Genomic DNA, 27,549 nt, shown 5'->3' on the forward strand with positions numbered 1-27,549 from the left:
TCAGCTCCTTCTTTACCACAACGAATCAATGTTTCCATTTACTGTATTTCAAAGTAAAAAAAAAACACACACAAAACAACGTTTTTACAGTAATGAACAACTGGAAGATCAGTTGCTAGAATTTTACCTTTAAAAAAACATGGTACCGTTTTTCCAATCACAATAATTTGCTGTTGCTTAAAAACAACAAACTTTAGATTTCACTGTCAAAACGGAAACTCAGTCCCTAGAATTTTACCTTAAAAAACGGTGATACCGTTTTTTTTTTCTCATTTACAGTAATATACTGTACCTTAAAAACAACAATCACATATTTCCCAGTAAAAGGTGCTCAGGTGCCTAGAATTTTACCATGCAAATAAAAGTGATACTGTTCTATTGATATATGCTGTAAAAATCCTCCTTATTTTACATAGTACAAATATAAAGATATGATCATTGAATGCATAAGCCAGTGGTTCTCAAACTTTTCTCAGCAAGTACCACCTCAGAAAACACTTGTATCACCATAATAAACAACATTAAAAGACAGTAAGCCTAAGTGTTAATCAAAAACAAGGCAGAGGTTTTATTTAACAAGTATGTTTAAAATGTTGGGCCACCATAACCTTACACACAGTTTGAAGAGTCACACTTTTTTTGCCTGCCACTCGATGGAGCCAGGGTACCACTAGTGCTACGTGTGCTACAGTTTGAGAATCACTGGCATACACAATTGTGTAATAATATCATGAGGATAATCCATGTATTGACTGTCATGAGCAAAGCGGCGCTCAAATAAAACAAGTTTGACACCCGTGTCTTAAAAGGTGTGGTCAAGGTCACAAGTCGTAGTCGTAATGGTTTGTACAGTCCTTTGTGATTTAGGGCTATATAAATAAACTTTGATTGATTGATTGATTGACAAGTAAATGTGCGAGCCATGGCTACCGTTTGAGTGATGTTGACAATCCTCTTAAGTCCACACCTCCGCTGTTTTTGTATGAAAACACCTACTTGGTTGTGTTACATTTTTGTTTGGGAGTTTTGTTGACATTTTTCAAAAGGCTCACAAATGACAAGTTACTGGTGTTACTAAGTCCCACGTTTAGTCTCTTTCAAAGAAATGTCATTTTTTCAAAGTTGTTCTGAAACTCCCAAGATCCAAATAGGATTCTCTTCACCTGCGGGCTGGAGTCACACCAAGTGGGTGGAGCTGTCCCGAGTCCAGCAAAATCCCCCCCAGCCAGTGTAAAAGTGCAGCATACCAGTGGACCCCATCGCCACGGTAACCGCTGGTGCCAGTCCAGCTGTGCATCAGCCTGAGCGGCGAGAAGGCCCGGTGAGCCAAGGAATGCTGGTCCACCACCGCGTAACAGGACGCCGCCACCCCGCCCACCACCACTGTTCCCTGCGCGGTCAGAGGGGCGAACGCACCCCGCCTCGTCGTCACGGTGACCCCAGTGATACGAGACAGACGCCTCCTTTCTGATCCACCGCCAGTCACCAGCACGCAGCGGCCTGGCCGGGCGTCGCGAGCGTACACCGCGCTCAGGGCGGGCGACGCCCCCTTCGAGCAGTTAGTCTGTGTCACAAACAGCAAGTGGGCGGCCGTGAGCGAGAGGCGGGCCCCGTCCTCCGTCTGGACCGTGTAGTAAAGCTTGCGGGCGGTGGGGTCCCGGTCCAGGAAGGTGAGGACCTGGCTGTACACCAGTTCAGCAGCAGTGGCGCTGGCAAACAAGGCCAGGACTCGCTCGCCGGCTCGGAGGTCGCGCATCAACTTTTGCGAGCCGTTTTCCACGGTGACCAAGGCGTCGCCGGGGAAACAACCTCCAGATCTGGCCGCCACAGAGTGGTCTGAAACACAAGCAGGTAAGTTAAGTGTTGTTTGGATGAGGGGGGGCCAAACCTGCTTCAAGTACAGAAACATTTCAAAGAGGCGGGGCCACTTTCATACATTTTGTGTGTTCAAGATGCTAAAACCAATCCACTGCTGGCTCAATTGGGGCCCTGAGCAGGATTTTGTAGGCCACACGTGATCTTTTCCCATGAAATTATGTTTTTACTTTTTTTAACAAAACTTGAATTTCATTTGATCCATGTTGTGTACTATAACACATTTATATGACATAAATTGCACAATAACTATATATATATATATTTTAACATCATTACATTTTTAAATAATCAAAACTTATTACATCAACTTCCACTGGGATTTGAAGGCAGTACCTTCTACTTTGTGACCCAGAGGCCACATTGGGTTAAAAAAATTTGGCCAGGGGCAGGGCTAATATATATATATATATATATATATATATATATATATATATATATATATATATATATATATATATATATATATATATATATATATATATATATATATATATATATATATATATATATATATATATTCTACCGTATATTCCCTTTGGAGTCGCGGGGGGCACTCGTGCCTATCTCAGCTACAATCGGGCGGAAGGCGGGGTACACCCTGGACAAGTCGCCCCCTCATCGCAGGGCCAACACAGATAGACAACATTCACATTCACATACTAGGGCCGATTTAGTGTTGTCATTCAACCTATTCCCAGGTGCATGTCTTTGAGGTGGGAGGGATCCCACGCATTCACAGGTATGACATGCAAACTCCACACAGAAAGACCAGGGATTGAACCCTGACTACTCAGGACCTTCGTATTGTGAGGCAGAGGCACTAACCCCTCTGCCACTCTCACACTATTATGTTAGATCCACTATGGACTGGACTCTCACTATTATGTTAGATCCACTATGGACTGGACTCTCACAGTATTATGTTAGATCCACTATGGACTGGACTCTCCCTACTATGTTAGATCCACTATGGACTGAACTCTCACACTATTATTAGATCCACTATGGACTGGACTCTCACACTATTATGTTAGATCCACTATGGACTGGACTCTCACACTATTATTAGATCCACTATGGACTGGACTCTCACACTATTATGTTAGAACCGCTATGGACTGGACTCTGACACTATTATGTTAGATCCACTATGAACTGGATTCTCACTATCATGTTAGATCCACTATGGACTGGACTCTCACACTATTATTAGATCCACTATGGACTGGACTCTCACACTATTATGTTTGATCCACTATGGACTGGACTCTCACTATTATTAGATCCACTATGGACTGGACTCTCACTACTATGTTAGATCCACTATGGACTGGACTCTCACTATTATGTTAGATCCACTATGGACTGGACTCTCACACTATTATTAGATCCACTATGGACTGGACTCTCACTATTATTAGATCCACTATGGACTGGACTCTCACTACTATGTTAGATCCACTATGGACTGGACTCTCACTATTATGTTAGATCCACTATGGACTGGACTCTCACGCTATTGTGTTAGAACCACTATGGACTGGACTCTGACACTATTATGTTAGATCCACTATGGACTGGATTCTCACTATCATGTTAGATCCACTATGGAATGGACTCACACTATTATGTTAGATCCACTATGGACTGGACTCTCACACTATTATTAGATCCACTATGGACTGGACTCTCACACTATTATGTTTGATCCACTATGGACTGGACTCTCACTATTATTAGATCCACTATGGACTGGACTCTCACTACTATGTTAGATCCACTATGGACTGGACTCTCACGCTATTATGTTAGAGCCGCTATGGACTGGACTCTCACTATTATGTTAGATCCACAATGGACTGGACTCTCACTATTATTAGGTCCACTATGGAATGGACTCTCACACTATTATGTTAGATCCACAATGGACTGGACTCTCACACTATTATGTTAGATCCACTATGGACTGGACTCTCACTATTATGTTAGATCCACTATGGACTGGACTCTCACACTATTATGTTAGATCCACTATGGACTGGACTCTCACACTATTATGTTAGATCCACTATGGACTGGACTCTCACTATTATGTTAGAACCGCTATGGACTGGACTCTCACACTATTATGTTAGATCCACTATGGACTGGACTCTCACACTATTATGTTAGATCCACTATGGACTGGACTCTCACACTATTATGTTAGATCCACTATGGACTGGACTCTCACTATTATGTTAGATCCACTATGGACTGGACTCTCACACTATTATGTTAGATCCACTATGGACTGGACTCTCACTATTATGTTAGATCCACTATGGACTGGACTCTCACTATTATGTTAGATCCACTATGGACTGGACTCTCACACTATTATGTTAGATCCACTATGGACTGGACTCTCACTATTATGTTAGATCCACTATGGACTGGACTCTCACACTATTATGTTAGATCCACTATGGACTGGACTCTCACACTATTATGTTAGATCCACTATGGACTGGACTCTCACTATTATGTTAGATCCACTATGGACTGGACTCTCACTATTATGTTAGATCCACTATGGACTGGACTCTCACACTATTATGTTAGATCCACTATGGACTGGACTCTCACACTATTATGTTAGATCCACTATGGACTGGACTCACACTATTATTAGATCCACTATGGACTGGACTCTCACACTATTATGTTAGATCCACTATGAACTGGACTCTCACTATTATGTTAGATCCACTATGGACTGGACTCTCACACTATTATGTTAGATCCACTATGGACTGGACTCTCACACTATTATGTTAGATCCACTATGGACTGGACTCTCACTATTATGTTAGATCCACTATGGACTGGACTCTCACACTATTATGTTAGATCCACTATGGACTGGACTCTCACACTATTATGTTAGATCCACTATGGACTGGACTCACACTATTATTAGATCCACTATGGACTGGACTCTCACAATATTTTGCTAGATCCACTCGACGTCCATTGCACCGGTCGCCCATTGGGTTGAGTTTTTCCTTGCCCTGATGTGGGATTTGAGCCAAGGATGTTGTTGTGGCTTGTGCAGCCCTTTGAGACACTTGTGATTTAGGGCTATATAAGCAAACATTGATTGATTGGTTGACCATTTTAAAATCCGCAGGGATCAAAGCTCGAGAAAAAAGTAGTGGCTAATAGTCGTGAAAAAACAATATGCTAAAATACTTGAACAAAACATCCACATCTCTGCTAACTAGTGACATTTCTAATAATACACCTCGTTATTATTGAATCTAATGTCCCGTATGTTTGCACTATGCACAGTGCCAACAAAAAAATGGCCTTTGCAAATTTCTGATTTAGCATTTGCATTTCTTTCAGTACATCCTTGGACCTTCATTCCTCTTAACCAAGTCTAATTGCAAGAACATTACCTGCAGAATCATTGTGAAGGTTCATACATGTTTTTGACTTGCAATGTTGTCAAAAATAGACCTGATGATTCATTTCAGTTTGCAGAAAGTGGGTCTGTCCAGGGTGTTGCATGTGGGCCGTTTTGGGTCATACCCTTTTTTTTAATTGGCATAGAAATACAAAAAAATATGGCTTACTTTCAAATGTAATGAAGAAAAATATGAGCCACACAAAAAGTGGAGAAAAAGGATCCAGCCCTAAAAATGCTTCATTCGGCTCTTTGTTGACTGCAGAAACGTTCATATTTTGCAGGCACCCGAATAGTTTCCTATATTTCAACTTTAATGACAAACACAAGAGTGTCTCCGCGGTGATGCTCAGCAACATTTGCGTAACATCCTATTCAACTGGTAAAGTCAGGCCTTCAAAATAAAAGCAAGCTGTAGTAAAATAACCCAGCTGCACCACCTGGAGGCAGTCTGGCATTTACACCAACAGAACATACATTGGACTGGTTTTAGCATGTTTGATGTGTGAAGAATATTAAAGTGCTCCATTCCCTTGAAATGTTCCCATCAGCAGCCCAGAGCAAAAGTTTGGACACCCCCACTTGTCAGGACATATCTCTGCTGCCCTCTAGAGGACAGCTGCGGGACTCGCTTGATTTGCTCTACCAAGAATGATTGAATTCCTCAATTTTAGAAAAAAAAAAGAACCCAAAAAGATACCAACTTGATTGGTTGCCCTTGTAATCAGGTCAAGGAATGCGCCCTCGCAACCCGATCTGGGAGGAAAAGAGAGAAAAAAAAAGTAGGAAAAGCGAGAAAGAAAAAGGAAAATCTTAGTTACTACGAGGCGTAAAATGGACTTTAAGTGGTGTGTTTGCTTCGGTTTTCACGTGCATGCGGGACTTTCAGCACGTCTGGCTCGCACATTGGGGTTACTTTTGCATGCACACAAACTGGTCATCATCATCGTCATCATCATCAGAGGGTTAGCGGGATGAAGGAGAAGACAAGAAGTTCATGCACAGGAAGTCAGTCATCCAAAAGGAAAGAGGAAGTTTGTGTTGTCTGCACACTAAATGACTCACATTATACACAACAGGCATGGACATGTGTGTGTTAGCACCTCATCATTGGCACATGCTAAACATAGCTTACACATTTTACACTGCACAGAAATAAAACATTTGTACAAACCCTGTTTCCTTATGAGTTGGGAAATTGTGTTAGATGTAAATATAAACAGAATACAATGATTTGCAAATCCTTTTCAAGCCATATTCAGTTGAATATGCTACAAAGACAACATATTTCATGTTCAAACTGATAATTTTTTTTTTTTTTTTTGCAAATAATAATTCACTTAGAATTTCATGGCTGCAACACGTGCCAAAGTAGTTGGGAAAGGGCATGTTCACCACTGTGTTACATCACCTATTCTTTTAACAACACTCAATAAACGTTTGGGAACTGAGGAAACTAATTGTTGAAGCTTTGAAAGTGGAATTCTTTCCCATTCTTGTTTTATGTAGAGCTTCAGTCCTTCAACAGTCCGGGGTCTCCGCTGTCCTATTTTACGCTTCATAATGCGCCACACATTTTCCATGGGAGACAGGTCTGGACTGCAGGCGGGCCAGGAAAGTACCCGCACTCTTTTTTTACGAAGTCACGCTGTTGTAACACGTGGCTTGGCATTGTCTTGCTGAAATAAGCAGGGGCGTCCATGAAAAAGACGGCGCTTAGATGGCAGCATATGTTGTTCCAAAACCTGTATGTACCTTTCAGCATTAATGGTGCCTTCACAGATGTGTAAGTTACCCATGCCTTGGGCACTAATGCACCCCCATACCATCACACATGCTGGCTTTTGAACTTAGCGTCGATAACAGTCCGGATGACACGATGTTGAATATTTCCAAAAACAATTTGAAATGTGGACTCATCAGACCACAGAACACTTTTCCACTTTGCATCAGTCTATCTTAGATGATCTCGGGCCCAAAGAAGTGGGCGGCGTTTCTGGATGTTGTTGATAAATGGCTTTGGCTTTGCATAGTAGAGCTTTAACTTGCACTTACAGATGGAGCGACAAACTATATTTAGTGACAGTGGTTTTCTGAAGTGTTCCATGTGGTGATATCCTTTAGAGATTGATGTTGGTTTTTGATACAGTGCCGTCTGAGGGATGGAAGGTCACGGTCATTCAATGCTGGTTTCCTGACATGCCGCTTACGTGGAGTGATTTCTCCAGATTCTCTGAACCTTTTGATGATATTATGGAGCGTAGATGTTGAAATCCCTAAATTTCTTGCAATGTCACTTTGAGAAAGGTTGTTCTTAAACTGTTTGACTATTTGCTCACACAGTTGTGGACAAAGGGGTGTACCTCGCCCCATCCTTTCTTGTGAAAGACTGAGCATTTTTTGGGAAGCTGTTTTTATAGCCAATCATGGCACCCACCTGTTCCCAATTAGCCTGCACACCTGTGGGATGTTCCAAATAAGTGTTTGATGAGCATTCCTCGACTTTATCAGTATTTATTGCCACCTTTCCCAACTTCTTTGTCACGTGTTGCTGGCATCAAATTCTAAATTTAATTATTTGCAAAAAAAAAAAATGTTTATGAGTTTGAACATGAAATATGTTGTCTTTGTAGCATATTCAACTGAATATGGCTTGAAAAGGATTTGCAAATCATTGTATTCTGTTTATATTTACATCTAACACAATTTCCCAACTCATATGGAAACAAGGTTTATATTTGTGCTCCCATTTTTCCTGAATTGCACACAAACTTTTTCTCGGCCTTTTTCTCTCAAACATTGTTGACAAAGGTGTTAGTGAAGACTTTTTTGTTGCAGAGATAATCCAGCCCTCCTCACAGGTGTGATGAGGCGGCATGATGCTTGCACAGGTGTGCCTTGGATTAGGGAAGGGGCGTCAAACTGGTTATCATTGAGGGCCACATCGCAGTTATGGTGGCCCTCAGAAGGCCGCTTTTACAGTGGTGCTCATAAGTTGGAGAATGCAGGATTTCTTGGCCGTTCTTCAGAGAATATGAACCTTTTTTCCACTCATGCTTAATGCTTGTGTGAAGCTATTTCTTGGCAAACAACTGTGTTTACTCTTTTTAAATCAAAATGACAAAAGAAAGTACCCAAATGCCCCGGATCAAAAGTTTACATACCCCAGTGACTTTGATCTGATAACATGCCCAAAAGTTGACACAAACAGGTGTGAATGGCTAATCAAGGTTCCAATCCTCACCTGTGACCTGTTTGTTTGTAATTAGTGTGTGTGTATGAAAGGTCAGTGAGTTTCTGGGCTTCTGACGGACGAACTGGACCTTCACAATATTTTGCAAGACCCACTCGACGTCCATTGCATACAGTTTCCCCTAGAGGGCGGGGGAGGGCTCACCCACATCTGCGGTTCTCTACAAGGTTTCTCATAGTCATTCTCATTGACATACCACTGGGTTGTGAGTTTTTCCTTGCCCTTATGTGGGATCTGAACCGAGGATGTCGTTGTGGCTTATGCAGCCCTTTGAGACACTTGTGATATAGGGGCTATATAAATAAACATTGATTGATATAATTGTGTGTTGTACTCAACGGTTAACTGGACGTCTTTATGTGCTCAATCATTGGTATGTGGTCATCTACAAAACCATTCCGGGTATCACTCCATCTTATCTGTCTTGTCTTTTAACAAAGAAACAAGGAAGTCACAATCTTCGTTCGATGAATGTTCTTCAATTTGTTGTCCCCAAAGTAAGAACTGAACCGGGCAAGAAAGCATTTTGGTTTTCAGCACCAAAGGATTGGAATAACCTCCAATCTTCAACTTCAAAGCCTTGTTCCATGAAATGAGTTTAAAGCTTCTGTCAAAGGATTGCAGTCTAGCTTGTCTGTATGCACATGTGTTCTGTGAGCAAGTTTGAATGTTGTAAATGTGATGTTTTATGAGCTGTTTACTGTTTTTAATGTCACCTTGCTGCTGCTCTTTTGGCCAGGTGTCAGATCTTTGATCTCAATGGGATCTCAAACCTGGTTAAATAAAGGCTAAATAAAAAATAATCCTGCCGTCTATCTTGAAAGGCCACCCTTGTGAGGTGGATGGATTATCTGGACAAAGAAGCAATGCTCACTAACCAGAGTCAGTCGGATTTGTCAATAGTATGTCCAGAAATAGGCCTTTTTTTGCGCATAGAAAAAAGTTTTTGATCTTGACTTCGCCTTTTTATAATTTAATTTTTTTGTATGTGCTTCGTATTTCCAGCAGTCAGGTCATTTGGTAGGGTAAATGAGTTTTTAATTCCCTGTTGACATATGAACAGTCCATAGTCGAACGAGCAGGAATATTGTCAATTTGACAATGGGAACTGAAGCGGGAGAATGTAATGTGGTGAGATGAGACCAAAACGGAGGTATTGGAACCGAATACCTCCTCTCACACATCAAGGTATTTTTCTGCTGAAATACGACCATATCACACCAATTCTCAAATACCTTCACTGGCTTCCTGTTCCACTCAGGATTGAATACAACGTCTCCCTACTAACCCACCAAGGCCTCCATGGAAATGCACCCCTCTACCTCAAAGAACTGCTCACCCCTAAATCCTCCACACGACACCTCTGCTCCGGACAGGCTAACCTCCTCCAACCTCCGAGGACAAAGCTACGAACAACGGGAAACCGGGCTTTCTGCTCCGCCACTCCCAGTCTGTGGAACGCTCTCCCTGACCACCTGAGGGCACCACAAACTGTATGCTTTTGAAAGAGGCTTAAAAACCCTTCTTTTAAAAAAAAGCCTTAGGCAGAACTACTGAAGACGGGTCAGAAGTGACCCAAAAACATACGACCGTGGCAACCAAAGAGTGGTTTAAAATCTCCAAGTGGTTCAAGCCTCCTCAGGGATACTACGCCATTGGAAATCTGTGGAGGGACCCGAAACTACATGCGAGTTGCCAAGCAACAGCCTCGAAACGTTCAAGATTAGGAGAGTATATAGCAACAAGAAACAAACAACAAAAAAATCTGGACTGTTTCGGTCTTTGTTCAAAGAAAATGAGCAAGAGATCACAACTTTTGTAGGGCCTGATGATTATAGCAAAAATAATAATCACGATTGTTTTTGATTAAAAGGGACAAGCGGTAGAAAATGCATGGACGGATGGATTGAACTCACGATTAACAACACAATTATTCATTAATTTGAAAACAAAAGTATTTACTGTACCACCAAAACTCAACATTAAAAAATATTTAAAAGGAAATTATATAAATTAAAAACAAATAAACAAGTAAAATAATAATAATAGTAGTAAATGATAAATGGGTTGTACTTGTATAGCGCTTTTCTACCTTCAAGGTATTCAAAGTGCTTTGACACTACTTCCACATTCACACACACATTCACACACTGATGGAGGGAGCTGCCATGCAAGGCGCTAACCTGCACCCATCAGGAGCAAGGGTGAAGTGTCTTGCTCAGGACGTGACGAGGTTGGTACTAGGTGGGGATTGAACCAGGGACCCACAGGTTGCGCACGGCCACTCTCCTGTAGCAATATATAAATATTTAAAAAAAACATAAGATTCAGTTATCAGTCTATATGTTTTTGAATTCCCTTGTTTTATTTTACAACAAAAGTGTGTGCGTTTTGTGTCATTAACAAAATTTAATAAAATATTTGTTCATTAAAAAGCAATTAACTCTTTTGATCAACTTTGACCAGCATTTAAAGCCAAAGCAGAATACTTTTATAAATATGTCAATAAGTGCTTTAAGTACATTATGCCTTTAGAAGATACTTTTTTTGAAACCTTTATTTTGTTATTGCAGTCAGACCAGCTGTTGCGCACAGCGCTTTTATTGTGAAAAGGTGGCGGAGTGTGCAGCTGTTCTTAGTATGACGTGTGGCGATGACTTGAGGCTGTTAACAAAAATAAAAAGAGCATGAGCCTGTCAAGTTGCGACCGCTGTCCAGTGATCTCCCGTCCACGATGTCCTTCACAACCACACAAGCAGATTTAAAAGTTAAAGTTAAAGCACCAATGATTGTCACACACACAAAATTATTCCCTGCATTTGAGCCATCACCCTTGATCACCCCCTGGGAGGTGAGGGGAGCAGTGAGCAGCAGCATGGGCCGCGCGCGGGAATCTTTTGTGGTGATTTAACCCTCAATTCCAAGCCTTGATGCTGAGTGCCAATATGAAGTGTGTTGTAGGTGCTGGGATTGCTCTTGCTAGCTTTATATGCGTACTTTACTCGCAGTTTCAAGGGGCTGCCACTACATTGTTCAGCTTCAAGAGGCTGAATGAGCGATATCGGACACATTTTTTCCCCAACAATTGTCTCTTCTCCTCACATTTCAGTCATAATTGTCCCAATTTCAGTGATTTTCTGAGATTAACCACAAATTCTGTTTTAGTGACCAATCCGGTGACTGCGTCCGAGGGTTTGTTAACACAAAAATGCCTTACTTTTTTGTCGAGTTAAGAAATGATTGACTAGACATTCTAGCGCTATGTCAAACAAAAAGTAGGAGATCCCAAACTTGAAGCAGACTTGCTCTTTTTTTCTACATATATTCGCTCCTCATCTGTTTCGCCCTACAAACTCAGGAATGTTCATGCATGTTGCACAACCCATTAATGCTTTTTTTTGTGATTAATTACAAACCTTGTTTCCATACGAGTTGGGAAATTGTGTTAGATGTAAATATAAACAGAATACAATGATTTGCAAATCCTTTTCAAACCATATTCAGTTGAATATGCTACAAAGACAACATATTTGATGTTCAAACTCATAAACATTTTTTTTTTTTTGCAAATAATAATTAACTTTAGAATTTGATGCCAGCAACACGTGAAGTGAAGTGAATTATATTTATATAGCGCTTTTCTCGAGTGACTCAAAGCGCTTTACATAGTGAAACCCAATATCTAAGTTACATTTAAAGCAGTGTGGGTGGCACTGGGAGCAGGTGGGTAAAGTGTCTTGCCCAAGGACACAACGGCAGTGACTAGGATGGTGGAAGCGGGGATCGAACCTTCAACCCTCAAGTTGCTGACACGGCCGCTCTACCAACCGAGCTATACGTGACAAAGAAGTTGGGAAAGGTGGCAATAAATACAGATAAAGTTGAGGAATGCTCATCAAACACTTATTTGGAACATCCCACAGGTGTGCAGGCTAATTGGGAACAGGTGGGTGCCATGATTGGCTATAAAAACAGCCTCCCAAAAAATGCTCAGTCTTTCACAAGAAAGGATGGGGCGAGGTACACCCCTTTGTCCACAGCTGTGTGAGCAAATAGTCAAACAGTTTAAGAACAACCTTTCTCAAAGTGACATTGCAAGAAATTTAGGGATTTCAACATCTACGCTCCATAATATCATCAAAAGGTTCAGAGAATCTGGAGAAATCACTCCACGTAAGCGGCATGGCCGGAAACCAACATTGAATGACCGTGACCTTCCATCCCTCAGACGGCACTGTATCAAAAACCGACGCCAATCTCTAAAGGATATCACCACATGGGCTCAGGAACACTTCAGAAAACCCCTGTCACTAAATACAGTTTGTCGCTACATCTGTAAGTGCAAGTTAAAGCTCTGCTATGCAAAGTGAAAGCCATTTATCAACAACATCCAGAAACGCTGCTGGCTTTTCTGGGCCTGAGATCATCTAAGATGGACTGATGCAAAGTGGAAAATTGTTCTGTGGTCTGACGAGTCCACATTTCAAATTGTTTTTGGAAATATTCAACATTGTGTCATCCGAACCAAAGGGGAAGTGAACCATCCAGACTGTTATCTATGCAAAGTGTAAAAGCCAGCATGTGTGATGGTATGGGGGTGCATTAGTGCCCAAGGCATGGGTAACTTACACATCTGTGAAGGCACCATTAATGCTGAAAGGTACATACAGGTTTTGGAACAACATATGCTGCCTTCTAAGTGCCCTCTTTTTCATGGACGCCCCTGCTTATTTCAGCAAGACAATGCCAAGCCACATTCAACACGTGTTACAACAGCGTGGCTTCATAAAAAAAAAAAAGAGTGCGGGTACTTTCCTGGCCCGCCTGCAGTCCAGACCTGTCTCCCATGGAAAATGTGTGACGCATTATGAAGTGTAAAATAGGACAGTGGAGACCCCGGACTGTTGAAGGACTGAAGCTCTACATAAAACAAGAATGGGAAAGAATTCCACTTTCAAAGCTTCAACAATTAGTTTCCTCAGTTCCCAAACGTTTATTGAGTGTTGTTAAAAGAAAAGGTGATGTAACACAGTGGTGAACATGCCCTTTCCCAACTACTTTGGCACGTGTTGCAGCCATGAAATTCTAAGTTAATTATTATTTGCAAAAAAAAAATTAAGTTTATGAGTTTGAACATGAAATATGTTGTCTTTGTAGCATATTCAACTGAATATGGCTTGAAAAGGATTTGCAAATCATTGTATTCTGTTTATATTTACATCTAACACAATTTCCCAACTCATATGGAAACGGGGTTTGTACAATTGGAATAATAGTTTAGTTGTACTTCAGCGTCCACACGGCCTATCTGGCTAAAATCAGCTTTTGATGAAATCCATTGGTGCTTGAGAAAGTCATCCAATCTCAATTTGAGCAACACTATGTTAGCATGTAGCATGTAGCATGTAGCAGCTCGCAGGTTTCGATGTTGTGACTCGCTTGATTGCACTTTAATAAAGATACACAGATTGTACATGTTGTATCATTATTAGACTTTAAAGATACACAGATTGTACATGTTGTATCATTATTAGACTTTAAAGATACACAGATTGTACATGTTGTATCATTATTAGACTTTAAAGGTACACAGATTGTACATGTTGTATCATTATTAGACTTTAAAGGTACACAGATTGTACATGTTGTATCATTATTACACTTTAAAGATACATAGATTGTACATGTTGTATCATTATTAGACTTTAAAGATACACAGATTGTACATGTTGTATCATTATTACACTTTAAAGATACATAGATTGTACATGTTGTATCATTATTAGACTTTAAAGATACACAGACAGTACATGTTGTATCATTATTAGACTTTAAAGATACATAGATTGTACATGTTGTATCATTATTAAAGTTCTGTTGAGTCTCAGACATCAAACCTTCTTGCGGTTGACATTTTTGCCACCAACAAGAGAAAGGAGTGATCTCACATTATTTGTGTCACATTGTAATATTTGGAGGACTGCCGTGTGTAAAGAAGGGAAATAGACCAAGTTTACAAACCGATTATCCGATTTGGACCGGAGAAAGGCTCAGAATGTAGACGTGGTCTTGGCAGACCAAACTCACCTGACTTGACGCTGCAGTGAATGTGAGCCTTGGACTCGTAGTAGACCCAGTCGAAACCCGCTTCCACGGCCAGTCGGGCCAGCATGGCGTACTTGTTCCTGTCCCGATCCGAGGTGGTGATATCCACCGCTCGACCCTCGTAGTGAAGCGACTCCTCGGAGTGATGGCCGTCCTCGTCCCAGCCCTCAGTGACCCGCAGACGGACCCCGGGCCACAGGTTCATGACGGAGATGGCCAGAGAGTTCAGCTTGTCCTTGCAGCGCTGCAGCACAACACAGGCCTCATGGAACCACGCTGCCAATAAACCTGACCTACGTCAAGCTGGCAGACGGGAAGTCTTACAGCAACTTGAAATACGGTTAGCTGTACCTCGGTTTAGGACTAGGGTCGCAAAGCCAAAATGTTGAAAGAGCCATATACTGGAACAAAAATACAAAAAACTAAATCTGTCTGTCTAATAATGAAGGCAACACATAATGCAAGAGTCTATATTAGCCTACTATCAAAATGACGTATATCTTTGTTGACAGAAATGTTGAAATGGAATTTTTATTCCACACATTTTTACAAGGTTGGAAAATATTAATAAAACGGGCTTCTCAGAGGGTGAGATAACGCCTGGAAATGGTGGTCTTAGAACAGCCAAAAAGTAAAGATGTGTGTGTCCAAGTTAGAGGAAATGACAGGCTGGGTAACGTTTGCTGTGGTCTGGAACAACATGGCACACAAACAACCATCAGAAAAGCAGCCAATATTACATACAGATAATGTGTCATGAGTCATGACAATACAAATGAAATACTCAATCATTTTTGTTTCATCTGACCACAGAACTTTCCTCCAGAAGGTCTTATCTTTGTCCGTGTGATGTCAGATGACACAAACATGGAGCTGTTTGGCCACAATACCCAGCAATATGTTTGGAGGAGAAAAGGTGAGGCCTTTAATCCCAGGAACACCACACCTACCGTCAAGCACGGTGGTGGTAGTATTATGCTCTCGGCCTGTTTTGCTGCCGATGGAACAGCTGCTTTACAGAGAGTAAATGGGACAATAAAAAAGGAGAATTAGCTCCAAATTCTTCAGGACAAGTTAAAATCATCATCTTGGGCACAGGACAATGACCCCAAACACACATAAAAAGTGGCAAAGGAATGGCTAAATCAGGCTAGAATGAAGGTTTTAGGACGGCCTTCCCAAAGTCCGGATTTAAATGTGTAGACCAGGGGTCGGGAACCTTTTTGGCTGAGAGAGCCAAAAAGCCAAATATTTTAAAATATATTTCCGTAAGAGCCATATAATATTTTTTTTAACACTGAACACAACTAAACATGTGCATTTTTAAGTAAGACCAACATTCCTAGAGTATAACAGGTCTCTTATTCTTTGTAATAACATTGTTATTCTGAAGCTAACTGTGGAGGGGGCGTGGCCTGCGGGCCTGCAGCGACGGGTGGATAGATGGCCCACCTGGGCCTTGTTATCTAATCACCCGTCGCTCTGTTATAAGCAGCAGCCAGGAGGAGAGACTGGGTTGGGGCTGGAAATACTATTGCTGGAAATGTCTTGAAAAATAAAACAATATTGTGACCCTGAAACAGGCTCTCATTTCGGTGCTTGGTGGTCTGAAGAACCCCTAGGAGGGCAAGCCCCACACTAACCAATAAGAAATAAATAACTTCTTACCATTAACGCAACTTCTTGAACAGGTGCAGTAGAAAACGGATGGATGGATTAAAAATGCATGAGAATGTTTTATATTTTGAACATTATTTTTAACACTGTGATTACAAGTGGAATTATTCATTACTTATCATGTTAAGCAACGTCAGCTCAGATTTATCCGAGAGCCAGATGCAGTCATCAAAAGAGCCACATCTGGCTCTAGAGCCATGGGTTCCCTACCCCTGGTGTGGACAATGCTGAAGAAACAAGTCCATGTCACACATTTAGCTGAACTGCAGCAATTACGTGGTCAAAAAATGGAAGCAGCAGCTTGTGGATGGCAACCAAAAGCGCCTTATTGCAGTGAAACTTGCCAAGGGACATGTAAAGAATGGTGTTCCTGGGATTAAGGGCCACACCTTTTCTCCTCCAAACATATTGCTGGGTATTGTGGCCAAACAGCTCCATCTTTCTTTCATCTGACCACCGAACTTTCCTCCAGAAGGTCTTATCTTTGTCAGATTGGCTCACATTTTCAGAAGAGCCATATCAAATTCAAAAAAGAAGCAAACTTCATGAATGTTTTTGTGAGCAACATGTGCTCCAATCACTACATCACCAAAAAAGAAGAAATGGTTGGAAGCTCAAGACAGCCATGACATGATGTTCTTTACAAGTGTATGTCCACTTTTGACCAGGACTGTAGTTCTTCTCTCTCGTTGCTCATCAACATGTTGGCCAAAAAGAGTCTTCCAAAAAAGGCATTTTTCATCATGTTCTGCATGTGAAACTACAATTGTCTAAAATGTGTTGTGTGTTATTTGTGGGTGGCGGGAACCAATTATTACATGATTTCTTATGGCGAGAATTGCTCGTTTTTATAAGTTGAGGCGTCCGGCTGACCTTTCTGGAATGAAAAACAAAGAAAAGTATAGAAAAGGAGCATTTCTACCACGAGTATATTGACAAAGACAATTTTGAGGAGTGTGGTTGTGGTGGAGAGTGTGAAGGTTGACAAGCGGGCTCAAGTCCAATATTGGCTGTGATGAGAATAGCTGGCGGCGGGGGCCACAGTTGCCTTTCCACTGGATGCAAACCTTCATGTTTTTTCTGCGCGGTCAGACTTCATAAATCCGCCGCCACATTTAGCACACACGCACGGCAGCCGCTGGCTGCGCAAACATCCAAGACGCGGGCTGACGAGACAACAACGCGCCTTTGCACACCTTCGCCCTGCAACCTCGCCATCAAAGTCCAGGCCCGTGGGCCGGATCTGATCTGGGATGTTTGATTAGTGTTCCATGTGTCACACCGTTGTGAGCCATGTCAGATCACTGACAATATGACCTGGTCCATACACACCGGAGCTCTTGTAAAAAGAGCTCAGCAGCGCATGCAATTCTCACCACGTTCTACAGAGGAACTATAGAGACCACCTGCTGACCATCAGCATCTCTGTCTAAACTGGAGCCTGCAATGCCTCAGACTGGAAGTCTCTCCAGAGACAGCAGAAAAGATCATCAGGACTCCTCTTCCTCCTAGCCAGGAGATTGCAAAAAGCCACTGCCTGACCAGGGCTCAGAATATCTGCAAAGACTCCTCCCACCCCCACTAAGGATTGTTTTCACTGCTGGACTCTAGAAAGAGGTTCCACAGCCTCCGAAGCAGAACCTCCAGGTTCTGTAACAGCTTCTTCCCTCAGGCCCTAAGACTCTTGAACGCATCATAATTAAATTGTCCCCTCAGCTCCCCCCAAAATGGATTAACTCGCCGGAATAAAAAAGACAATATAACATACATCCATAAATGTGAAAAGGTGCAATATATTTATCTGTACAGTAATCTATTTATTTAATGATATATATCTATTTATTTTATATCTATATTTATATATTATTTATACATATTTATTTAATTATATATGCACCTTATTGCTTTTTTTTATCCTGCACTACCATGAGCTTATGTAACGACATTTTGTTCTTATCTGTGCTGTAAAGTTCAAATTGGAATGACAATAAAAAGGAAGTCAAAGTCGAAGTCTTGCTTGTTTTGTGTTTTGTTAATTTCATGTTTTAGTTTGAAGAGTAACTCTTGTTTCAGGTCACTTGCCCTTCCTTTTGTGTCACCAGTCTGACGTCATCCCTGATTGTTTCCACCTGCTCCTCGTTACCCTCATGTGTCTTATAAGCCCACGCCTCCCTTTGTCTCGTGCATCTCCAGCCTCGTACCCAAGCCTTGTCTTGTCTTGTTATCCAGATCCTATTTTGACTTTTCCTATCCTCTTAAGCAGAGGGAAATGTTTGTAAAGTTTTCCAACGGCAGTGGTGACTTCAGTCCAGTCTCTTCTTTTTCTCATTTTTGAGTGACTTTTTGTTCGTTATTTCTCTGGATAAAAATCAGCGTAGAAGCATTGTTTTTCCCTCCTTTTGGAGCGTCTTTTGTTGTTTAAATGTCATACTTATATTCTTCCTTAGTGTATTTAGAGAGAGATCTTTCTGGTCCCTCCTTCTTGGACTGATTGTGATGGTTTGTTCAAATTGTGTGAAACCTTTCCACCCAGTTAAAGTTTATAGGGTTTCTCATCGTCCCACTGGGTTGAGTTTTTCCTTGCCCTGATGTGGGATCTGAGCCGAGGATGTCGTTGTGGCTTGTGCAGCCCTTTGAGACACTGGTGATTTAGGGCTATATAAGTACACACTGATTGATATTGACCTGATGGATCAGTATGGACCCTCCTCGCCACCACCGAGTGAACCGTGGGCGTCTGCAGAAAGTTTCTCAACAGCGTGGAATTGTGCGTGGTGGACCAGAATGTGGATGTCACCACTCCGCGCCACAAAAGTGATGAAGTGGGCTGTGGAACAGGAGCTTCTGTATGTGTAGCATAAAAATACAAAAAAATCCCTCGAGGTGAAGAATTCACTTTCATGAAGTTAGAAAAAAGGGTGAAACGTGCTATTTGTGTCCAGGTGTGCTGCGGAAACAAGCTGCAAGTTACAGCAAACACTCAAAGACGTCTTGTGTGCGGCACACCCACGCTCATAAAGTGCCAGCCGGTCAAAAGTCTCCGCCGGCTGAAGGAAAATAGAGAGGAAGTCTTCGGTCTGCGTACCATTTCCGTGTAGAGTCCTTTTGGTGGGAATGGGAAATGATCCTTAACGTTTGACCAAGATTCAAAACACAAATGAAATACTTGTGTCACACCTGAGAGGTGAAAGTGAAGTTGAAGTAGCAATGATAGTCACACACACACACACACACACACACACACACACACACACACACACACACACACACACACACACACACACACACACACACACACACACACACACTAGGTGTGGTGAAATGTGTCCTCTGCTTTTGACCCATCACCCTTGACCACCCCATGGAGGTGAGGGGAGCAGTGAGCAGCAGCGGTGGCCACGTCCGGGAATCATTTTTGGTGATTTATGGTGATTTAACCCCCAATTCCAAGCCTTGATGCTGAGTGCCAAGCAGGGAGGTAATGGCTCCCATTGTTATAGTCTTTGGTAAGACTCAGCCGGGGTTTGAACTCACAACCTCCCGATGCCAGGGCGGACACTCCAACCACTAGGCCACTGGGTAGGTTGTCTCATTATTGAGACCACTACCCCATCACTGTCCATTTCATAGCAAATTGGGGCTGCAGCAATCGATTACTTTATCGATGTAGTAGAAATGTTGGGGATTTAACCCGGGGTCTCATCCTGTTCGTGGTAGCCAATTTTAAGTATGGTTCCTGTTGTAGAAAGTTTGTGACGCCAATTTTATGTAGTACAAATGTCGGGGATTTAACCCGGGGCCTCATCCTGTTTGTGACGCCAATTTTATGTAGTACAAATGTCTGGGATTCAACATGGGGCCTCATCCTGTTCGTGATGCCAATTTGACGTAGTAGAAATGTCGAGGATTCAACATGGGGCCTCATCCTGTTCGTGGTAGCCAATTTGATGTGGTCGAAAAGTCCGAATCTTAAACAGGAACAACAGAGAGTTTGTTACAACAGTTTTAATTACTCAAAATCAGATAGTAGAAAGTTGGATTGGAATTGATATGAAAACAGACAGTGTCTCATGAGACGAAAGATGGTGAACCCTCGTGAAAGGAATTAGAAAAAGCGCACACCAGGCTTGGTCTTCCCTTCTTATTTCTACGCTCCATGATGACCTGTTTTGTATCACAACTTATGTAACTGTCCAATGTTCAGGGTGACTTGACCTCTTATGTCGTGTCACCCACCAACTTGGTCAGGGTGACTTGGCCTCTTATGTCGTGTCCTTCCCAATGTATTTAGTTTGAAGGCAACCCTAGGACAGACATTTTCCACAACAGACCACTGAGTATTTTAGTAAAAGAAGCTGAAATAAACAACTATTTTCACCAACATGAAGGCCCTTCCTCAACATTGAAATTGCACTTGTAACGTGTGCATTGATGAATGATGACAATTGCCTGCTCCTCCGCAGACCACAGCCCCACACACACCACCGCTCTCATGTACTCTCATGTCCTCGTACACCATATTGCCAAAAGTATTTGGCCACCTGCCTTTACTCACATATGAAGTTGAAGATGCCATCTCATGGAATTGTCCAAAATGTTTTGGTATCCTGGAGCGTTCAAAGTTCCTTTCACTGGAACTAATTCAGAAAAACAACCCCACACCATAATTCCTCCTCCACCAAATGTCACACTCGGCACAATGCAGTCCGAAATGTAGCGTTCTCCTGGCAACCTCCAAACCCAGACTGGTCCATCAGGTTGCCAGATGGAAAAGTGTGATTCATCAGTCCAGAGGTGTCTCCACTGCTCTAGAGTCCAGTGGTGATGTCCTTTACACCACTGCATCACTGACTGTGCAGAAAGTCCCAAACTCTTCACTTTTCTTATAATAAAGTTGACTTTGGAATATTTAGGAGCCAGGAAATTTCACGACTGGATTTGTTGCACAGGTGGCATCCTGTGACAGTTCCACGCTGGAAATCACTGAGAGCGGCCCATTCTTGTAGAAACAGTCTCCATGCCTAAGTGCTTGATTTGATACACCAGGCCAAGCGATTAGAACACCTGATTCTCATCATTTGGAATGGTGGCCAAATACTTTTGGCAATATAGTGTATTAGAAGTTCCGGGCAATCCCTGCAGGCCAGATTAGATCAATTCCTATCAGTTACACTCATGCAACGATGAATCCAAGCAACAGAATATAAATAGCAGCTTTCTGCTAATGGAGTGATCAATTCAATCGATAAATTGTCGCAGATCTTTTCACCAGGTCTAATCTCCCTTCCTTTTTCACATTGTCTTTCTTTGACACACTGCCATCAGAAAGGTCTGCCTCACAATTGGGGAGAAATAACAAAGGTCATAAATTTAACTAAAAAGACCCAAAAATTCCTCAGTGTAGACCAAACCTGGGCAAAATAGGGCCTGCGGGCCACATGAAGTTCTACATTATTTTATTAGACCTTTATCATCCAAACTAAATTTGCCATTATGATGTTTTTAAATGAGCGTAAGTCTTGAACTATAGAAAGTATTTCAAAGGTTGAAATCTGCACTTTTGGGTGTTCTAGGAGTTATTAGGGTCATGTAGGTCACAGCAGCTCAGACCAGGAACAAAGCAGAGTGGGCGGGGCTTGTTTTCAGAGCATAAAAGTGATAATATATCATATTGTAGGTGTTTGTTACACTTTGCAATCATATTTTGCTGTTACATTTTTGTAGTGTTTTGCTTGATTGTAAAAGATGTCCATGGAGGAGCTGGTCTGAGAAGTTGTCATGTCTCTGTGATCATGTTCTGTTTAGTTATCTTCTGTTTTGTTTTTGGCTCCATTAGTTCCTGTTTTTGCGCCCCCTAGTTTGTTTTTGTTTCCATGCCAACCCATTAGTTTTCACCTGTCCCCATGTCACGTACCCGATTCACTTGGACTCATGCACCTGTTGCCAATCACCACGTCACCTTTTAAGCCTGTAGTTGCCAGGCAGTCGGCCGGCGACCTCACCCTCTTCACACCCTTGCTATCTATGCCGATGATCCATGCCCATATCTCGTTCAAAGTAAGTTATCGTTATTCATGCCATAGATTTAAAGTTTTGTTTTCATCTCCATAGTTAACGTTATAGAAATAGTTTTGTTTTCATAGCCAAGTTTGTTCTCCGCCTAGTGCGCGCCTTTTGTTTGTTCCTTTTTATAGTAGAATTAAAAGATGTCTTTACCTTCACGCCGTGTCCGCTCCAATAGCTTTGCACCACGAGAAAACTATCCACACCATAAGTCCCAGTTATGACAGAAGTAAAATATGTTGTTAATATTCAGTCTTTTATTGTTCATAGTTAATATTGTAAAATACCACTTTCTTTACAATTACTGTCCCAGGCCATCACAAAAAGGTGATGTCATCAAATATTACACCCTCAAACAGCAGTGATGGAATAGTTTAACAACTTATTCTAACCTCGGGTCTCAACAGGTAACCAAAGTGCCGCCCGCCGCTCATTTTTTTAAAGTCATTCAAAAAATACTATTTCAAAGAAACATAAAAAGTGGAACAAAACAGAAAACAGCAGAAAATGTTGCAATATTGACACTAATAACACAAAGCTGCCATGCAGTCTGTTTTTTTTACTTTAAAACTGACATTGCTCAAAAAGTAATAAATACTCACAATCGATGCATTCATCTGAAGTTGATGTGGAGATTTAAGCATTGAAAGTGAAAATGATACACATTGATAGGACTTATTTTAACATTTTAAAGAGGGGGTGCCTTTTGGATCCCCGAGACCTTAAGGGTCAGAAAATAATTATGAATCAAAAGCCATGTTGCTATGAATTATTTACCCTTTTTAAAGCTCCAATTACTTCCTGTCAAATGTTTAACTTTTAACATTTTTTGGGAGCGTATTTTGTGTTTTGCCATTAAAAAAGGGGTTTAAACAATAAAAATAATGAAATTGAAAGTAAATAAAAAGATATAGGGTTTGTTTTTAACACTTAAACCTGCTCAGTGGCCTAGTGGTTAGAGTGTCTGCCCTGAGATGGGTAGGTTGTGAGTTCAAATCCCGGCCGAGTCATACCAAAGACTATAAAAATGGGAGCCATTACCTCCCTGCTTGGCACTCAGCATCAAGGCTTGGAATTGGGGGTTAAATCACCAAAAATGATTCCCGGGCGCAGCCACTGCTGCTGCTCACTGCTCCCCTCACCTCCCAGGTGGTGGAACCAAGGGATGGGTCAAATGCAGAGGACAAATCTCACCACACTAACTTAGTGTGTGTGTGTGTGTGTGTGTGTGTGTGTGTGTGTGTGTGTGTGTGTGTGTGTGTGTGTGTGTGTGTGTGTGTGACTATCGTTGCTACTTTAACTTAAATGACCAAGACCCTTTCGGGTCCACAGGACCTGTGAGGTGGACCACAATTGAGGAGATGGAGCCCTAATGCTTACAATAAATATTATATTGCTTTGGAAAAGAAAACAAATCCAAAAGGGCCCCACGTATGCGATGCTGAATGTAAAAGTTCAAGCACACTTTTCTAGCAGATATATTTCTCAGATTTATCTCACTTTTCTCAGATTTAGCTCATTTCCATCACATTGTAATGTTGACTCTAAATATTACATCTAATTGTTAAATCTAGACCTATATGTTAAATCTAAATCTAAATGTGAGAGCTAAATATTACATTTAAAAGGTCAATATTAAAATGTGATAAAAATTAACTCAATCTGAGAAAAGAATATAGAATGCCTTTAATTGTAACTATAGACAGATACAATGAGATTGAAGGCAACTCCAGTATCAGCGCGACAGTCTACAAAATATGCAAAACATAGGAAGGAAAGAAAAAGAAAAATAGTGCAAGAGGAGATAAGGTGCACAGTCCAGTCCGGAGAACCAATGTGTTGTTTAAATGTTGTATTATATCAATAAATATAGAAGCATTCAGACTGTGGGTGGAATAAAACAATTGTACACAGTCTTAAATCTGAGAAAAGTGAATTTCAATCTGAGAAAAGTGAGTTGGATGTGAGAAATATATATGCTAGAACAGTGTGGCCCCCATCCCCACATGCATGCAGTGTCCAGTGTGTGGCCCCCATCCTCACATGCATGTAGTGTCCAGTGTGTGGCCCCCATCCTCACATGCTTGCAGTGTCTAGTGTGTGGCCCCCATCCCCACATGCATGTAGTGTCCAGTGTGTGGCCCCCATCCCCACATGCATGCAGTGTCTAGTGTGTGGCCCCCATCCCCACATGCATGCAGTGTCTAGTGTGTGGCCCCCATCCCCACATGCATGCAGTGTGTGGCCCCCATCCTCACATGCTTGCAGTGTGTGGCCCCCATCCCCACATGCATGCAGTGTCTAGTGTGTGGCCCCCATCCCCACATGCACGTAGTGTCCAGTGTGTGGCCCCCATCCCCACATGCATGCAGTGTCTAGTGTGTGGCCCCCATCCCCACATGCGTGCAGTGTCTAGTGTGTGGCCCCCATCCCCACATGCATGCAGTGTCCAGTGTGTGGCCCCCATCCTCACATGCATGCAGTGTCTAGTGTGTGGCCCCCATCCCCACATGCATGCAGTGTCCAGTGTGTGGCCCCCATCCCCACATGCTTGCAGTGTGTGGCCCCCATCCCCACATGCTTGCAGTGTGTGGCCCCCATCCTCACATGCTTGCAGTGTCTAGTGTGTGGCCCCCATCCTCACATGCTTGCAGTGTCAAGTGTGGCCCCCATCCCCACATGCATGCAGTGTCCCGTGTGTGGCCCCTATCCCCACATGCATGCAGTGTCCAGTGTGTGGCCCCTATCCCCACATGCATGCAGTGTGTGGCCCCCATCCCCACATGCATGCAGGGTCCAGTGTGTGGCCCCCATCCCCACATGCATGCAGGGTCCAGTGTGTGGCCCCCATCCCCACATGCATGCAGCGTGTGGCCCCCATCCCCACATGCATGCAGTGTCCAGTGTGTGGCCCCCATCCCCACATGCATGCAGGGTCCAGTGTGTGGCCCCCATCCCCACATGCATGCAGTGTGTGGCCCCCATCCCCACATGCATGCAGTGTACAGTGTGTGGCCCCCATCCCCACATGCATGCAGTGTGTGGCCCCCATCCCCACATGCATGCAGTGTGTGGCCCCCAAGGAAGCATCCCCGCCCCGCCCGCACGGCCTCCAACAAGACCAGCGCTGCAAGTAACAAGATGGACGTGCAGCTCGTTGGTCACAAAGACACAACAAAGTTTATTCGCGGCCTTGAGTCAACAAAGAATGTGGGAAAAGAAAGATAAGAAGCTCCACGCGTCTGCAGCCTGGTCAAAGTGCGCCGTGGAAGGTGTGCGCCTCACCTGCGTCATCATGCGGTCCGCACCTGTGTTCTCCTCATCCTTGAAGATGATGTCCGGGTTGTAGTTGGGGGTGAGGTCCTTGAAGCGCTCGGAGTTGCGGCTTATCTTGCCCTCGTACCTCCCGCTGGCGCCCAGCGTCTTCTCGGCCACGTTGGGGCTGAACTGCTTGTAGGCCAGCGGCGCCAACTTCCGGGGCGAGCGCCTTTTGCCGTAACCTCGCCCGGGCCCGCAGCCCCCGCAGCCCGGCGTCAGGACCAAGGCGCAGCCGGCCAGGCACGTCAGCAGCGTCGGGAGCAGCATGCCGACCCCGTGCGACTTCACAACGGGGGAAGAAGTGCGGCCGTCACGCCCGGAGTCGCCATTCCCCGCGCGTAAAAATGTCCAAAGGTGCGCCGCCGACACTCTCCTCTCCTCTCCCGGCCAGAGTGCACTTGCAGGCTGCGATGACGAGGCGAGGCTGGGGCATAAATAGGCCGGGGGGAGTTTGTCTTGGCAGGGCTGGCAGGGCGCTGACTGAGACAGTGATAGGGTGTCCCCGCCGCGCTGTGGAAGTGGAGCGGCCTCCCTCCTCCCTCCCATCGTCCGCTGGCACGTGAGCCTTGACCTTTGAACACCGTCTCACCTACGTGACGTCATGGTCGTTCAGGTGAGGGAAGGAGCTCGCGCCTGACGTCACTTCCCGTGTTTCCCAGGAGTGCGGGTGAAGAGCAGCTCCAGTGTCAACGTCCGGTTGAATTCCCGAGATGCTGCAACACCTTAAGTCAACATGGCAGCCTTTTGTCAGCCACATGCAGCCTGCAGATAAGAGCAGAGACAGGAGGGGCCACACATGTTTCCAAGAGACCCTCGGACATCAAATGAAATGCACTTTGATACTTTCATGGCTTCCCGGTCGACAAAACATTGATTTTCTTAAAAATCATGCCTATCCTTCACAATCGTTATGAAAGACATGATGGAAGGATTTTTTAAACAGCATTCTAAACATTAAATACATTCAATTAAAGGTTAACTCACAACGGAGACTGGGAGAGCCGATCAATTCTGCCTGTAAAGACCTTCAAAACATGCAAACACCTCCATTAAGGTTTTATATACATGATGTAAGAATATATGTAGTATCTGGTAACATTCATCATAACATGCAATATACACATGATGTAAGTATATATGTAGTATCTAGTAACATTCATAATAACATGTCATATATACATGATTTAAGTATATATGTAGTATCTAGTAATATACATGATGTAAGTATATATGTAGTATCTAGTAACATTCATAATAACATGTCATATATACATGATGTAAGTATATATGTCATGTGGTAACATTCATGATAACATGCAATATATACATGATTTAAGTATATATGTAGTATCTGGTAACATTCATCATAACATGCAATACACACATGATGTAAGTATATATGTAGTATCTAGTAACATTCATAATAACATGTCATATATACATGATTTAAGTATATATGTAGTATCTAGTAATATACATTATGTAAGTATATATGTAGTATCTAGTAACATTCATAATAACATGTCATATATACATGATGTAAGTATATATGTCATGTGGTAAAATTCATGATAACATGCAATATATACATGATTTAAGTATATATGTAGTATCTGGTAACATTCATCATAACATGCAATATACACATGATGTAAGTATATATGTAGTATCTAGTAATATACATGATGTAAGTATATATGTAGTATCTAGTAACATTCATAATAACATGTCATATATACATGATGTAAGTATATATGTCATGTGGTAACATTCATGATAACATGCAATATATACATGATTTAAG

At 42.5% G+C, this 27,549-nt stretch overlaps 1 protein-coding gene across 1 annotated transcript; it reads right to left on the bottom strand.

Annotated features, from left to right (window-relative positions):
• Positions 1-26,832, bottom strand: LOC133544248 (indian hedgehog B protein-like). Its single transcript, XM_061889406.1, has 3 exons — positions 25,713-26,832; positions 14,670-14,931; positions 1-1,836 (listed from the first exon to the last, which is right to left on the bottom strand). Exons 1-3 carry the CDS (start codon positions 26,289-26,291, stop codon positions 1,160-1,162), a joined length of 1,518 nt encoding a protein of 505 aa, XP_061745390.1. The 5' UTR covers positions 26,292-26,832; the 3' UTR covers positions 1-1,159.
• Between the last annotated feature and the right edge of the window lie 717 nt (positions 26,833-27,549).

This window comes from Nerophis ophidion, linkage group LG27, assembly GCF_033978795.1.
Source record: "Nerophis ophidion isolate RoL-2023_Sa linkage group LG27, RoL_Noph_v1.0, whole genome shotgun sequence".
NCBI classification, from domain to species: domain Eukaryota; kingdom Metazoa; phylum Chordata; class Actinopteri; order Syngnathiformes; family Syngnathidae; genus Nerophis; species Nerophis ophidion.

Coding starts and splice junctions, on each gene's coding strand:
- LOC133544248 (XM_061889406.1), bottom strand. CDS start 26,291: ATGGGAGGGAGGAGGGAGGCCGCTCCACTTCCACAGCGCGGCGGGGAC. Junction 14,932..25,712: donor CGGACCGCATGATGACGCAG/GTGAGGCGCACA, acceptor GTTGTGCTGCAG/CGCTGCAAGGACAAGCTGAA. Junction 1,837..14,669: donor TCACTGCAGCGTCAAGTCAG/GTGAGTTTGGTC, acceptor CTTGTGTTTCAG/ACCACTCTGTGGCGGCCAGA.